The sequence below is a fragment of the Pseudopipra pipra genome, chromosome 3 (assembly GCF_036250125.1).
Source record: "Pseudopipra pipra isolate bDixPip1 chromosome 3, bDixPip1.hap1, whole genome shotgun sequence".
NCBI lineage: Eukaryota > Metazoa > Chordata > Aves > Passeriformes > Pipridae > Pseudopipra > Pseudopipra pipra.
In genome coordinates, this window is record NC_087551.1 from 6,156,454 (window position 1) to 6,173,891 (window position 17,438).

Sequence of the window (17,438 nt, forward strand, 5' to 3'; positions counted from 1 at the left end):
AGAAAATTTATATATACATGCATAGAATTCATAATACAGAAAGCCCACGCTTCTCTCCAGGGCAAATCCTTTGTCCCCTCCTAGACAGAGAAGGGTCTTAACATTGTCTTGCCACGGTGTGCTGCCTGTCTAATCACTCGCTCTTCTTCCCCATCATGTCACTGGAGGGAGGCCTTTCTCCTGTGTATCTGCTTCCTCTGGTTTCCTGATGTGTCACTCGGGCAGTTCAGGGAGATGTAGAGAGAGGGCACAATGTCCACTGACAGTGGCTTGATACAAAACCAAGGCAAGTATTGCACTGCGTGTGCAGATGCCATTTATGCTTAATGACTTCCAGTTGCTCATGTATCACTCTCCAAAGTTTTCGATTTAAATGGAGAGGGTAAAACTGTACACTTGAAAGAATATTTCTCTGCAGGAGCAGAGGTGAGCAGTCCTGAGGCTGCCGGTCAGATTTCTGCTGCTGTTTAGCTACAAACTCCTGGGTGCAGTGAGTGTTGTGAGGCACGGAGTTGGAGCACAAATACTGAAGGTAAACAAACACTGCCTTTCCTCTGCCTTCACCCTCTCACTTTCCATCCCAAGGAAAGTGCGTATTGGTGGGGAAGGCAGCTGAGGGAGCGTTGAGTAAATTATCTTGCAGAAATTCGATGGGGGGGGGGATGTGTTTTGAGCATCAAGACTCGAGGGATTTGCCTTTTTTCAGGCATAGAAGTAACTGCCAGAAGCACAGGAAACATCGTGTTTTTGGAATATAACACTTGTCTGCTTTCTTGCTTTCCCGTTATTAGCTTTTGCTTATGTGATGAAGTCATCATGTAACTCTTAGTCCACAGGGACTAAACACTTTCTAGTCTCTAAAAACATCTGCCAGTTAACACAGCCAGAGTCACAGACACTTCTGAAAGCATAGGGTGGATATTCAGTGGCATATGAGAGGGAGACACGGAGGCTGGGAATAGCTGTTTCTTGGAAACTAACAAGCTGAAGGCAACTTTGGAAATGGAAAAGGCTTCAAGTAAGGTTACTGTTTCAGCTAGGGAGAGATGAAAACTTCGGTTATTAAAGCTGGTTCACCTAGTGAAATCCTAACCGTAGTGATTTAGTGAAAAAACTTGCAAAAGAACATCATTTAAAACTCAGGAAAATAATTTCAGATGTATGTTTGTTCTCTTTCATTTACACTGACTTGGTGTGTGCTGGCCTGCAAAGCCTGACCAAAGGGTTGTGTACAAAAAGTATTAGTATTCTGGATTTCCTTTGCAGTTTCGATTGCAGCTTATGGCAGATTTTGCCATTCTGTTGGAACTTGATGTGTAAATTATTATACAGATTTCAAATGATGGGTGAGATTAGACTAGTTCAATTAAATTCAGCCAGGGTATAAACGTGTTCTACTTAAAGCTTTATTATACTACTGATTTTATGCAAGTGTTTAATAAAACCTAAAAAGAATTAGAACTTTGAAAGAATTTGCATTTTGGCACCACAGGTTATTGGAGTGGAATAGTTGGGCTACTCTTCAGTTGTACATTTGCCTGTTCAGCCACTAAATCAATGTGTCCGGTGTGGAGAGCTCAGGCCAGGCAGTGATTACAGGGAAGATCTGCAGAGTTGTGAAGAACAACTAAATGTTTACCACCAGCTAAGGCAACTGAAAATATCTGTTAACTACAAGCAAAACTTGGCACTGAACATCTGTCAAAGCCCTACACAATTTAATTCTGTGTGCTTGGCTGTCCCCTGGATGGCTGAGTATCTGTTGAAGAACAAAGCACCAGTGTGTACTACATTAAAAATTTACTAAAGGGCCTCTGTTTTTTCCAGCAGACATTGAGCTGTAATCACCACCAAGTCTCTGTTATCAAAGTGTTTATACAAACTGGCAGTTCTTCACCTCCAAGCTGAACCATACTGTTTGTATTTTCCAGCTGAATGAAAACATGAAATACAAGCAAACAACAGAGCATAAAAAAGAGCTGTGATGTGAAATGTGTGTCCACAACATGTAGCAAAAGGTTGCCAGATCTGAATATACTATGGTTGGTTTTCTCCTTAAGCTTGGAGGAAAAAATATGGTCTGCCAGAGCAGTTCAGATGTGGACCCGCTGTTTATTAGCGGTGTGGAGGAGACAGGGAGCTTGGTGAGAGGAACTCCCAGGCAGAGTCTGAATGAGGGATGGACCAAAGCTTGGGGACTGCAAGTCAGTAAGCAGGCTCAGTGGGGGAGGAATGGTGTGGCACTTGGGATGGATCAGTTCAGAAGGTTCAACAAGGCAATTCAAGCCTTTTCCTCCACCACGGAGGGTCCTGACTTAGTGTTGACCACATGCCTCGGAAGAGCTGCCTGGGAATTCCTAGACCTTGGATGTGAGGGGGATTCAACACTACAGCCTCTGCAGTCGTAACACACATCCTGGCTGCACATCCAGTGCTCAGGATTTTCTGTGTAGCTGTGAGGGCTGGAAGTTTTTAGTGTGAAACCCCTAAAATTCAAAAGCTGTGATTCTGCCATAAATGTACCCAGATGCTTTGAGATTCTAGTTCTGCTGGATGCAGCTCCTGAGAGCTATTTGATCATATGGCAGAAAACCAGCTGTGGTGGACTGGGTGTGTCCTGGGGCATCCCAAGCCCCTCACTGCCTCACTGTGGACTGCTGCTCCAGAAGTGACTGCGGATCAACGTGTCTGCCCTGAATTTCTGCTGTCTTAAGTGCAGCAGTATTTGGGACTCCATCCTGTTCTCCTCAGAAACAAAATCACTTCAAGAGCCACCAAAGCTAATGTGTCTCATAGCAGTGTGCTCTGGGATGACTGGGCTTGGTCTTTCCATGGGCAATTACTCACAAAGGCAGATGTACTGCAAGTTTAAACTGGATACACTGTCATTTTACAGATTTTGCTGGACTAAATAGAGAATTGTTCAAAACTAGACCATGATTAACAGAACATTATTATTATTATTATTATTACTACTACTACTACCAACTGTAACCAGTTATTCATCTTCTATTTGCACAATGTTTAAAGCAGATGCTCTGTTTTAGAGCCCCTTAGTGAAAGCAATTGTGTGCATGCAAGCCAGTGTAGTCTGGTTTAAATTATTTATGAACAGTGATTATCTAAAATGTGCTATTAATTATTGAAACAATTAGTCTATGCAGTTCTGTAAAGATAAATAAGGCCTTTCACTTCATTGCCTTATATGAGTGAGGGGCAAGCACATTTTAAGGAAAAATGAGATTGTCTTAGCTGAGTGGTTGATGTGATACCCCTCTGGTCTGACTTCTGTCTGACTGCCTGGACTGTATGTGGTATTAATCATAAGAGAAATCTTTCTCTGTGTATCTCTGATAATTCTTCTCAGCTTTTAACATCACTGCCTGCTTCTCTAACACTGTCCTCATACCTCATCCTGGTAGGTCCTGTGCTATTTATACTCATGATAAACCAAAAAAAAACAAAAAAAACAAACCAAACAAACCAGGAATTAGATCACCCAAGTTCATTACAGATCCTGGATCTGTGGAGGTGGAAGTCTCGTGTAGTGTCCCAGTGTGTTACTCGGCCTCCCCAGGCCGGTTAATTTTAAAGTGATCATTTAGCACTAACCTGGAAACACACGACAGCCTTCAAAATGAAAACAATCTGTTTAGGCAGGTGGGAAATGAAACCAGTCCTAATGGCTGTAATGGTTTTCTGTGAAGGCCCCAGGCCTCATTTTGTCTCTCATAGCAATATAATCTTTTATAGCGTCTGTGAAGTTTCCTAATAAATAAATGTTCCTTGTTGCTGGTGGTTGAAGATGCTGTACAGGTGCATCATGAAAGTGCACTGGCAGACCGTCGGGTTTCAGTTCAAAACCTCTTGTCAAGATCATTTTACAAGATATTTCAAAGGAGTATACAAGAAATAAAAAAAGCAGTGTAGCTGCAGCAGGGATTTAGTAATAGATTCCCTTGCTGTCTGGGAGCTGTTAGCATATAAGTTGCATCAGTTTTCCCAAATTCTTTCAACTCCATAATTAGTAGTACTTGCAAATGCGCCCTTAGTTTGGCAAGTGGGGAGAGAATGAAGGAAGGTAACAAATATGAAGGACAGAGAAAGAGCAGCTGCTTCAGAATATTTTCTGTAGCTACAGTCATTTCTTGCTTATTCTCTGTCTCGGTTGTTTTTCCAGAACTGGAGATGGGATTAAAATAAGGAAGAAAGAATTCCTTGCTTGCTAAAATTGCAGAAAAATTCCCTTTCCCCCTAGTTTGGTATTTTTACAAGTTCCCATTTCTGCTTAGTTTCTCTGTGGGGAAGAGAAGAGTACAGTTCCCTGCAGCTCATGTCTGTCATGACAGAGGGAGAAACAAAATGTGAAGGCCAAGGGGGGAGTTAAAATACCCATTTGATTACTGAAGAGTTAAACTGCAGTATCAGGCAGAACATTTCTCCTGCATTATCTCTTGGTGCCTTAAACCATGATGCCAGTGGTGGATGCCATGGTGCAAGTCCCTCCTGGATCACCAACATGTAAAATTATCCTCACAAAATCCCTGTGAATTGCTCTTCTTCCATGGTTTATAGATAGACACAAAGGCACTGATATGCGCTGACCTATTTATTGCCCTCCCTTTTTCAGTGATGGGTGTTGCAAGATGTGTTATTCTGTAACACAAAGAGTATGGCAGATTTTCTCTGAAGGATTTAATTCATTGCCCTGTCAAACAACTATGGATTATATGTTCCTGCCCTTATATACTGTCCACACTTGGAACATTCAAAAATCCTAAGCTGTTTTTGTATTAGGAACCTCTATAATTGTCTGATCCCATGGGGCTGCAGAACTGTAGCTGACAGCCAGCATGAGTAACCTCTTAAAATCATCTTAATGGAAAGTTTAGAAGTTGTGAATAATCCTGTTAAATGAAGGAAAGAAAGTGTTTTATCTTAAAATATTTAGAGCAGATGCATCATTTGAGTAAGAAACCAATGTGCCTGAATTAGAAATGTCATAACTTCAAAGAAACTGAGTCAGTAGTTCAGAATGAAGTGACATAGCTTTTAAAGGAAGGCAAGCAACCCTCCTTTCCAAAAAGCATCAGGAATACAAATGGTGTACACCTAAAAATAAATAGTGTGAAATATAAACATGGGAAATAACGTAGAAATAAGAAGAGAAGAATATTCCCCTTAAAACCCAGAAACCTAAATTAAATTTCATCTATTAGCTTTGGAACACAACCCCTGTTTTCTTCAGAAAGGATGCCGGCACTGCAGTAAGGACACACTTTTTCCTGCTAGATGGGTCTTGGAAGAGCCTTTGCTGAGCTAATGCAGTAGAACAGAGTGAGCATATTCTTCTCTTCACATGCAGTTCAAGCTCACTTTTATCTTTTCACCAGAAATATACATTTCTAGTATTACTGCAAATCAGCTTAGACACTACACCAAGAAGTATCTACCTAAAAAACGGGCAGTCTCTCTCATTTTAGAAATAGCCTTTTGTTCCTGGTGCTATGAGCAGATAACTGGAATGATCACACATATTGAGCATTCCCGTTTGCCTGTGTTGCAATACAACACAGGAGCCCCAAGGAGGAATAGCTTGGGCTTGTCCTAGTGCAAAAGGGACTGCAAGAGATAACACTGCCTTTAGGCAGAGCACACACTGGTTAACCTGTGTCATTCCTACCAGGCATTAGTCAGCCCTTCTCTTAAAGCCAAGCTCCATGTCCTTCTCAAAGGCTGCTCTGGAGCTCATCTGTCGCTGACGTTAGAAATGTGCACCCAACGATCAGCTGGGGTCTTTGGGTCGTGTCCACCCTGAGCAAGCAGAGTGGTCCATCCTCCCTTCCCTGCAGCAGCCTTTGGGATAGAGCAGTTATCTTGTCCTCCCTCTATTTTTTTTTTTAACATTAAACCCCATCTCGTTCCGACTTTAATTAATGACAGTCCCTGCCCCAAGCAGCTTGGTAGTGGGCCCGATCAGCCTGATGTCATTACTTCACCATGACAATTTCCTAACTAACTCCATGTGATATTCCATCTGTCTGACACTATTAAAAACTTTTTATATAGCCCTTATTATTGTAGTTGCTGAGCTCCCCACAAACATCACAGTGAGGAAGGGAAGTGCTGTTATCCCCACCGAGGCACAGACAGACCATGACCTGTCAGGATCACACAGCAAGTCTTATCAGGGAATTAAATATAGGTCTTCAAGTCTTCAACCAGCTCTAGCTGCATGGTATGTTAATGTGGAGAATCAAGTGGCAAGCAAATAGGGAAAGTATGAAATTGTATGTGAGAATTTTATTATTTTTTAATAAAACCTTACTTTATTTTTAATAAAGGTAAGATTATGGGCATGATATCCCACTAAAAGTAGTTAAGTACCACTTTTTTTTTTGGTTCCTGACTGAAGTAATTTAATAACAGCACAATCACACCTTGTTGTTAGTCAGACATAACTGAGAAGCCACCACGAAGTTTATGGTTAAATTCTATTTGAAAACTGTGAAGTTAAAGCACATATGAGTAAGGAACCTAAAGTTGTCTTACTGACCCTCAATTTTGTTTCCCAGAGCTTGCTGACGTGTGATCTGCTTTATATTGAGTAATAGATGAGCCACCAAAGGCATCTGAAAGTCCTTCCTGATGTTCAGAAAAGAGAAGGGTCTATGTTTTAGCCCTCAATAATGCATATTGTCAGGAGCACATACATTTTTAGCACTGCACACATACACTGATTCAGAACAATGTTTATGCATCTGTGCTGTAGACAGATATATAAAATTATCCTTTTGGGTATGACAATACCAAGACAACATTAATTCTGCTGAATCTGATTTTTGGACTCTACAAATGGAGTGCAGCGAGAAGGGGAGAGGAGAACCACCTTTGTTGTTGCTTGAGACAGTCTCAGTCCCAGATTAACTCTTAAATCTTAGTTTATTTAGCTCACTGAATATTTTCCTGTAATGTGCACAGATTATATTGTAAAGTCTCTTTAAAGGTCAATTTAGAACCTTCTAAGCAAATAAACACAAAATAAAAGGCATTGGAGCTGTTATCTGTCTGAAAGCTTAGCTAAAGGTATGCTATGGCTTAATTTGAACCAGGAGAGCTGGATGGAGATTGCATTTAACCAGAAATGCTGGCAAAAATATGCTTCAGTAGAGCCAGAACCACATGTGGCCATTCCACTTTAATTGTGCTTGTTTTAAAAGATAGGTCTTTAACATTTACCCTCTCCATGCTTGCTGTCTCTTTATGAACTGAAAATAAAAACTCCCCAGGCAGTCATACTAAGACCTCAAGCCTGAAACTTTTCAGCTGAGTCAAAACCAAAACCTGTGCTGAGTCTGCCTCGTGCTTTTCTTTTGTAGCCATAAGAACATTGGACTTCTCTGCTGTTTTTTTTTTCCCCGAGTCCCCAGGCCAGTCCTAACCCAGGGAGGCAGTGTTTTGATACTAAATGTGTCTCCTTGGTGAGGTCAAAGGCAGTGGCAGCAGTGCTACTGGTGCGGGGGCAGCCTGCTGTAATGTACTACAAAACACCAAAGTACGCTCAACAATAACAAAAGCATTAACCGCTGACCCACAGCTCGGTGAAATTCAATCCCACCATTAGGCAAACATGAAAATGAGATCCCAGAGGAAGGAAGGTTCAGATGTTCAAGACCAGAGAAATTGGGTGAGGAACACAGGCGACGAGATGGAAGTTGCTGCAGACTGAGGGGAGGGAAGGGGAGGTTGCCAGCTCAGCGGTAGGATCTTTTAATACCATAAATTTCAACACGGACTGAGCAGTCAGTGTTTTTGCTTCACTTTGGAACAAAGCAAACTCAAAATGATTTATAAGAAGGATACCTTTCACCATTTTTAGGGTCTCATTTAAGGGGATACAGTTTGATTTCCCAGGGGTCACTTCAGAGCTTCACGTTTCTACGTTTGTGTTAAGTCTGGTGTTTGTGGCAACATGTGGGTGCTCACGCCAAGGCTGGAATGGTTCAGGAACCTGGAACAGCTAAACCTCCAAGGATGACTCAGTTTTATATCGTGTCAGATGGTCAGAGATGTCTGTCCCAGTAGTGAGCAGTGGGTCTGGGTGCTGCAAGGCTGCAGCCAGCAGATGGATGGGGGCACTGGCAGGACTGACACTCTCTCAGTTGTTGTTATAATGTGTTGCTTTTCTTCTCCAGAACACACTGAGTGCAGATGACCATTCTCCTGAAGACAGCTTCACCCTGAACCCCGAGGACCACAGGGAATACCCCGATCTCCAGGCTGCCCACCGGCCATTCCCTAAACAGCGATTCCGGCAGGAAAACGGGCACACATCCCTGCAAAGAGATGGACCCAGATCTTTCCTCCTGGATCTCCCAAACTTCCCCGACCTATCAAAAGCAGACATCAATGGGCAGAACCCCAACATTCAGGTACAAATTCATGTTAATATCTGACCTTTTTTGTGTCTTGCACAAAGTTATTTTACTAAACCAAGACAACTTTCAGCCTGGCTTCCATGACACGCAGTCAGAACAATCTCCCTCTACCAATAGCACCAAGAGAGAATGTATACGGTATAATTTAATATTATGTAGCATAGCATTATATATAAAATATAATATATATATAAAACATATCTACTATATACTTTTTGTCTCTAAGTAATTGCACATATTTCAATTTTTTTCTGAATTTCTCCTTGGATACTGTTGATTGCATGAATGTGGGGATCAGTGCAGACCTGTTGATGATACTAAGCCCATCTTTGGGATTGCCCTTTTGGAGCATATTATCTTCATTGATAATAAATGGGTATTTTAATTTCTATCTTCAATTTACTGTTGTAAAATTTGTTTGCGAACAGATCCTCTTTTAGTATGCTATTATAAAATGGAATCATCTCCAAAGGTTGTAAGAGAATAAGTCTTTTAGTCTCAGCTCAAAAGTGCTGTATGGAACCAAGATTTAGAGTTAATTTCTGCAGCAGCTGCTTGGAGTAAAAATAAAGGTTGTGTGCAAGAAACTTTGTTATATGTTATTCCTCAAACTGTTCTTGGGTTTGGAACAGCCTCTTACAAGCCACTTACATCTTGAAACTTCAAGGATTGGAAAGAGGAAAAAATGAGTGATTTGTTTTTAATTCAGAGCCTTAAAGCAAAATTGGCATTAATAAGCAGTCCTTTTTAACCAAAACAATAAATTCAAATGTTGTTCTGCCTAAGATGTGCTTATAAAAACAATACACTAATAGATCTGGTTTTCTGGTTAAATTAATTCCTGGCTTCTTATAGTCCCCCAGCCCACAAAATTACCATGCTTTTGATATGTCTGAGAAGTATGTATGTAAAGATGTAATAGATCTACTGGTGAGAGGCCAACATGCTCAGAGGGCTGGAGCACCTCTCCTGTGAGGACAGGCTGAGAGAGCTGGGGCTGCTGAGCCTAGAGAAGAGAAGGGAGACCTTAGAGCCTCTTCCAGTACCTAAAGGGGCTACAAGAGAGCTGGAGAGGGACTTTTTACAAGGACATGTAGTCATAGGACAAGGGGGAATAGCTTTAAACTGACAGAGGGTAAGTTTAGCTTAGTTTTAGGAAGAATTTCTTTACTGTGAGGGTGGTGAGGCCCTGGCACAGGTTGGCCAGGGAAGCTGTGGATGCCCCATCACTGCAAGTGTTCAAAGCCAGCTTGGATGGGGCTTTGAGCAACCTGTTCTGGGGGGAGGTGCCCCTGCCCATGTCAAGGGGTTGGAACAAGATGATCCTTAAGGTCTCTTCCAACCCAAACCATTCCATGATTCTGTGATTGGATGAGAACAAGCTGCCTTCACGTTGTCACTCCATTGCACTCACCACAGATGACTTGCAACATTTAGAAGCCTCACAGATTTGGGTCAGGTGTGAGTCTAATACTTGAGGGGCCAAGGTAGGAAACATGTTCAACGTGTGGTGACTGAATACATCTCTCACACTAGGTAGGAAAACCCTTTCAGAAAGCCTTAGGAAGGTACGGTTGGGAATCTATAAGGGCCACAGATTGTGGCATGAGGTAAATAATGTACATCGTTATTTGAACAGTATGTAAACCACAGAGAAGGACAGGAAGAAACAAAAACCTTCTCTGATTGGTAACAGCACACGATGTTTAGACCCAGGGAATAGATAAAAGAGATGGAAACAGTTCCCTGGCTTGTCTTTGTAGTAACTGCTGCTGCTATGACCTCTTTTTCCACCACCTGATCTTGGAAATGTGTCAGCAACTGTGTCAGCAGTTTTGCTGGACTCTGAGAATCGGGAAGACTAGTCCTGTAAACTGGAAAACATTGGGCAACATTGATCTCAGAGCTCTTGTGTACAAGGATGAGCTCTTTCAGAAACAGACTCCCTAAGTCCTGCATTATATTTACTCTGCATTTATTCTGCTTACTTAGGTGTGTAAATAGGGATATACAAAAGTTCTTTAAATTCCTGGTTGACAGTCCTGCAGTAGGTCAAGCCTCATGGAAATAAAACTCCCATCAATTCCTTGCAGAGTCAGAGAAAGTTTATTTCTTTGCCTAAAGGCCATAAAAGGTGGCCTATTCTTTTAGAAAAATAGGGTTATAGTGAACTCTTGCTCTTTACCATATTGACCTGAATAGAAATAGTGACACTTGTTGACTTGCAAATTTCTCATCAGCTGTTTGGCAGGTGAGAGTAGAATAGATGTTCATTTGTCTTTTTGCACAATGGCTTCAGACTATGGAAGTTACATTCCTGGGGGTGTTGATTTAAAAGTCCTCCTGGGACCGTGAGGTTGGAAAGGAGAAAAAAAAAAAAGCCTATGTGTTAAGATAGCACAATTGCCACATTTTCTTTTCAAAAACTCATAGCCTCTTTTCCCTTCTCCTGGGGTATAAACTTTCCTAGACCAAAAATAACATTTTTTGAAGGAAATTGTACCTGGAAATTTTAAATATCTAAGGAAGAGACATAGATTTCAGACGATAAAGCAGGTGGAAAAGGTACTCCAGTGAGTTGTCTTTGTGGCCATTCCTTATCTGGTTCCTGTGAGATGGCACTTGCTGTATGATGCCCTGGTGTGTCTTCTTTCAGGGGAGAAGTGGTGAATATCAGAACACCATCACAGGAATTCAGAAAGCTACCATACACCCCAGGTACTGCTGTATTTATCAGATGATAAATAATCAAATATAAGTACAGCAGACTGGAAAACCCTCAGAAAAAACAGCCAGAGCTGCAGTAATTCAAATGCAACTTGATTCTTTGCATGCAAGACCAGGACAACACTTACTGGCCTTCCTGTGGTGTTCTAGCCTTGTAAAATCTCCCATCTTTTCAAGTGGCATTTTAGGCTTTAGTGTTGCTTCCACACTGATTGTTTGAGAGTAACCGCAGTAGCTACTGTTGAGCAAAGCCTGGCTCTTTGGTTTGGGGTATTTTGTTTGCTTCTTTTTTGTCATTTTAACAACTCTGTCAGTGCCTGGAAGACCTCTGGATGAGAATGTGATTACAAAAAGTAATTACGCATTTTCTTCAGATCTCCTTTCTCAAGTGGAAGATCCCTTTTGTCTTGGTTTGCACTCATTTGATGAACCAGCCAAGGGATGCCTATGCAGACCTTGTAATTGGGCAGGGTTATTATTCAGAGAAGGAACTGTTTTTACCCCTGAGTAGCAGAATGATGTCACGTGGGAGGTGTACAGGAACCTGCCTATTTTCCATTTCTGATGGGTTTCTCTTGTCTGTTCCAAGCAGCCTTCTACAACATCTGCTCTTTGCAGCCGACCCTCTTTTTGGAGCCAGGTGTTTCAACTTGCAAGTGAACTTTTGTTCTTGTCCCTCTCTTTTCCTTTTTACTGCTGGTTTCCCAGGCTTGTGGGCTGTAACAGGTGCAGGTAGTGTGCTGCTCTCTGTTGTCCCACTGCTTTGCTGCTTCCCTAGCAGTGCTCAACACCATGATGAATGAGCAGAAAAGGGAAAACTCACAGAACCATGGGATGGTTTGGGGTTAGAAAGGACCTTAAAGATCTAGTTCCAACCACCCTTCCATGGGCAGGGACACCTTCCACTAGATCAGTTTATTCAGAGCCCCCTCCAGCCTGGTCACACCTCCAAGGATGGGGAGTCCACAACCTCTCTGGGCAATGAGGGCATTTGGTTGGTATTAATGCTCTTCAGAGAACTTGAATCTTGGTCAAGCCTCACGACCAATAGACCTGAAACACAACTGGGTGAGCTCCAGTTGTGATGGATGTGTTAAACATTTTGGATGAGGTGACAAGTTCCAAGTGAAACCTGCACAGAAACAGACAGGATTCCTGTCTAAAACCATGTTGATGTGCCCTGGAAAACTGAAGTAAATCAGTGTATGATTAAATCTGTTGGGATTTTTATCCTTGCTTTGAGTCACAGGATTGGTAGTAATTCATAGGAGTGATTTGAAGCCAGAAGTTAGTGCTGCCTGCTTGGTCATTTGTCATCTTTATAATTTTGCATGAAGCCTGTGGCTATAGCCACTAGTCATGCCACTCCAGTGTTGCTGTGTTAGCTTTGTTATCTGTTACCTGTTTGTTATCTGTTTGTTATCAATTTGTTATCTATCTGTTATCTGTTTGTTACCTATTTTCTCTCTTCAATATCTCCAGTTGCTACCTTCTCTTAAAAAAACATCCACCCAGATCCACCCACTTTGGGAACATGCACAGCTACAAATAAGGCTTTATGATCTGCTTTTAAAAAAGAACTGCAGATTTCAAATTAACTCTTCCCCATGGCCACTTCCCTCACCTCCACCTATACCGTGTGTCACTTTTCACACATTATATGAGATGTGTTTTTTAAATATCATTTTATATTTGTCATTTGAAGCTGCTGGTTTCACTGCATTAGAAAGCAACACCCTCTTGGTATTATCACAAAAGACTCAATAGTATCTGACCAGTAAGTCTCACCTCTAATTTAGCACAGGGAGAACTGGAAGGCTCCAGTAGTGCTTGTTTCTTGTGATTTCTGTAAGGCTTAATAATTTGAGGTGGTAGCAAAGCACTGGAAGCACTGATGTAGCCTTCAGGATCTAGCTAGTCCTCTGGCAAGCTGGAGAGATTACCAGAAATTGGTATTGAAAGTGGTTTAACTGTTGCTACCTCTGTGCAGTTTTCTTAATGTCATGGTGTATGTAATATGAGCTCACTGCAGAGTGCTAAATTCAGAGCTCTCTGGAGTTCAGTTTGGCCCATCAAAGATTACAAATAGGATTGACAGCAGTAAAATATAAATTTCGGGGTTTGAGTCACTTTGTCCTTTTTGCTCCTAGCAGATTTTGAGGGTCCTTCACTTTCCATCAAGTCCAGAAAACTGTCCTAAGTGACATGAGACAATCAAAAGTAAATTGGTATCATTACTGATGGCATCTTAATTGAAGTTGTTAAGTGGTGTAATGCTAATTTTACCATTGTAGTCTCTTATAATGAACTCGTTTCTATTCTCCTGTTGTAGTTACCTCATTGCTAACTTGCACAGATTCATCTTTACAGAATGGCAAGTTCTGCATTAAGAATATGCATCAATTGCACGAAAGAAACAAAGGACAGAAATATCATAGGATCCACTGCTTGCACAATATTGTAAATGTAGTTTTTCTTGAAACATAATCTTCCAGTTGCTTAGAGCAGTGTTTACACCAGTAAAGTGAATTCAAAAACATTGTCTCAGTAAACAGGATGAAGAACACAGAACTCTTTGTGCGCTCCAACAGGCGGGGATAATATTTATCTTCTGTATATTTTTGGCCAGGAGAAAATTGGATGTTGGTGTCTGAAGACATCTGTGCTTGATACACTTGTTTCATTAAAAATTGACTGCAAATTTGTTGTTTTAACATACCTACACCAATTGCTTTTAACAGTTTTTAGAGGAATGTCCTTAATTCATAGCTTATACAACCATAAACGGAGTGGCTTCATTTTAGGTTTGAATACTTCTGGGGATGATTGTGGATTTATACAAGAACTGTGTTACCACAGACATTTTGGGAAGCTTGAGGGAAAATAAAATCTTTACAGTTTTGATAATCACTGAAAGAAGAAATCAGTCTTTGAAACCGGCTCCAAGATAGAAATACTAAACCAGATCTATTTTTTAATTTTTAAGAGGGACATGTTTTTGTTGGAATAGCTATAGAGCATGAAAACTCTTCCAGAGCTGCTCTAAATGCCTGCTTTTTATGATTCTGGTTCTAGATCTGATTTCTTTTTTCCTTCATATAAACAGCCTCCAGTATAGAAACTGATCAAACAAGTTCCATGTTTGAGGACCCTGTATATGTACAAGTATGTATGTATATATATATATATATATATATATATATATATATATATATATATATATATATATATATGTACAGCCATGGACTAATGGTGTTAAGTCTATCCCTAAGTACTAGGAAGAATTCAATGAATGCTGATTTTTTCCAAATTTTACACTGGGATAGAGGAGCAATTGTTTGCCTGAAGCAACAGCCTCTTCTCACACCTCTGCCCTAACTTTCAGGTCCTGTGATGGAGGGATTACTAGGATTAGGCACTGATTTCCTCCCTGCCTCTGGAAGGTCCATAAAGTTAAACGGAACTGGGCAGAGCACAGCCAAGTCCCTGCAAAATCTGCAACAGAGCTGACTGAAGCTGCCTCCTCATTTCTGACAGTGGCAGTCCAGACAATCCCAGGATTCTTTATAGAGTTTCTTTCACTCCATGGTTTTTATGCTACATATTAAGCAAACACCTTGGTAACCAAAACTTAAAGCAGCAGAGAGAGGGACACAGGTGTGCGTCAGGCTACCACATTGCATTTTACTTTTGCTATTTTGGGGTTTTTAAATAGTCTGTATGTTGGAAAACTCCTTTTAAAGGCCTTTGTGATAAGCTTCCTTAATGGTAAAAACAGACTGAAAGGGATATCTGATTGCACAGGTATGTCTTGAAAGTAAACTAGTGACAGTGCAGTTGAAGGTCTGATGAAGTCTGATGATGCTGGAAGTGTGTGTGTTCCACCTGCCTTTCCTCACCAGTGTTAGCACCAAACTCTACAGGAGTTTCTCTGTCCCTACAAACCCTCTTTTCCTTAAACCGACTTGGCATCGTTAATTAGTATTTAAAATCAAATCCCTATGGTTATTCAGGCTGAAATAATGCGAGTTCACACTGACTGACTGTCACGCAACTGCAGATTAGCAGAGCAAATGGAATGATTATCATTGGTTTTTATCAGAGGGTTTGGTTTGGGTTTTTCGTTTTGTTTGGTCTTTCCACTTTGCTGAGTCATTGCTTACAGAGTTGGTGTGGTCTTAAAAATACTTGCTACCAAAGTACTGGAGTCGTGCTAATTTTCAGGTGGGGAGCAGCAAAGCCCCACTGCTGGCCAGCAGTGCAGTGTTTACCGCTCAGTAATGTGATTTCCTTTCACTTATTGTGAAAACTCTGTTTTGCTTGGATAGATGCAGCAATTCTGAATCCCTGAACTAACCCCGATGTTTTCGAAATTATGAAATCCATTTTAATTCTTGGTCTGTAGAAACTGAGGTTTAATGAAGTAATCGTTCCAATTCCATGTGTAGCCTGGGAGTGAAATCCCTCTTGTGTAAAGATGCTATTAGGCTGACAACTGCACTTTCCCTTGCTCTTGCCCTGTCTCCCAGTGGACCTTCATAGTATCCTCAAAGTTGTTTCATTTCAATGGCTTTGTCTGTGGTCAAATGCAAAGCGTGAAATAGGTTCAAAATCTCCTTTCTCCAAAAAAAGGATATGTGGGCATTGTCTGTACCTGCAGCTACAAAGATATGGCAGCACTTCTGCTTTGATTCCTATGTCACACTCCTCTGGAGATTTCAGGTGGCTGTGACCTTTTCTTTCTTTCTCTTGTGAGTGTCTTGTGATGTTACTAATAAGAATTGTATAAAACTAACTTTTTATCCACGGTGCACATCCACAGAGCCACTTAAATGACTTTTTTAGCATAATAGTATGTTATTCTGGTTTTTTCTGGGTTTTTACAACGTGATTTTGAAAGACTGCTTTGCAAATCTATAAAACATTGAGAATGCCTCTATTCAACTTCACAGACATATCTGAAAGCCATTTCTCATTGTTTAGCCAGTCCAACGTAATCCCTGAACCACGTTAGATGAAACATCAGAGCATTTTATTAGTTACCTGTGGCCAAGGCTTCCAATGGCTAGTCCCTGCTTCTACTTGAATAGCCACCTATGTGCACACATAGTGTTCATCCAAGAACTTCACAATTACACATTGTTCAGCACAGAAAAGCAACAATCAAGTGTTTCTCCTACACAGAATCATATTTACATTCATGATGTCTGTGAGGGAATGGGGCAGCAAACTTTGAATTTTGGCTCTGGACTTCTGTAGAAACCATAAACAGGTTGACCATAACAGGTCATTATACTCTCCAGCATGAAAAAAGGACATACTTCATAGGGCTTTGCAGCAAGTTGATGGTCAAAGGAGCTGCTGACTCCCATCATTGCCTCAGAGTGTGGTTTCATGTAGCGGTAACAGCTGGGCTGCTGCCAGAGGGCAAGACAGATGCAAACCCCGAGATTCCCTGGGCTCTGCATCTTCACCTTCACACTCATGGGTTTACTTAGCCCTGTCCTGAGTCAGTCCAAGTCCTCGGAATGGGCTCTGCACTCTCATGTGCTTCATGCTTTCCTCAAATTCAGGCTCAGCATAATTAGAGTACAGATTTGGTTTTCTTTTTCCTGCTCGTGTATGTTCAGCTCTAAACATCTTTTCCCCATAAGGCAGAAAACTCTTCTGCAAAGGTTTAAGCACAGCATGGGTTATTATTTTGTGCAGGATTTTTCCTAGCCTTTGTTCCAAGGTCTGATTCAGCAGAGGTAGCAGAAGGAACCACTCAGCCGCCGCATATCTCTGGGCTCAGTAATCCCCAGATGGTTCAAAACACGTGAACCCGACGGTGTCGCGCAGCCCCTCTGCAAGGCAGCACCAGGCATTTGTCTTTGCTGTATAGAAAGTTTCCCACTGACCAGGAGGAGGTACTGACAGCCAGGCTGGCCTGTTTTGAACCCCACAGGTTACCATTGAAGTGGTGGATGGCCCCGACACCGAGACAGACAAGGATCTGCAGAAGGAGAGCAGCAAGCCCAGCTGGCCAGTCCCATCACCTGACTGGAGGAGCTGGTGGCAGAGGTCCTCCACCTTGACTCGCATGAGCAGTGGTGACCAGGACTACAAGTATGACAGCACTACTGAGGACAGCAACTTCCTAAACCCTCTCGGTGGGTGGGATGGTCATGCACCCGGTCACCGGACATTCGAGTCCAAGGAGCAGCCAGAGTATGGTGAGTTTGCGTTCCAGGCCTCTCATGGGCACCTTGGGATTGTAAAAACGAGCTTGGG

The 17,438-nt window shown here is 41.7% G+C and overlaps 1 protein-coding gene across 1 annotated transcript in view; it reads left to right on the plus strand.

Annotated features, from left to right (window-relative positions):
* Positions 1-17,438, plus strand: part of ISM1 (isthmin 1) — a 41,063-nt gene that overhangs the window by 13,528 nt on the left and 10,097 nt on the right. The window contains exons 2-3 of the mRNA XM_064647555.1: positions 8,196-8,432; positions 17,113-17,380. Of these exons, the coding sequence (XP_064503625.1) occupies positions 8,196-8,432; positions 17,113-17,380 (505 nt within the window). The remainder of the gene's footprint in view (positions 1-8,195; positions 8,433-17,112; positions 17,381-17,438) is intronic.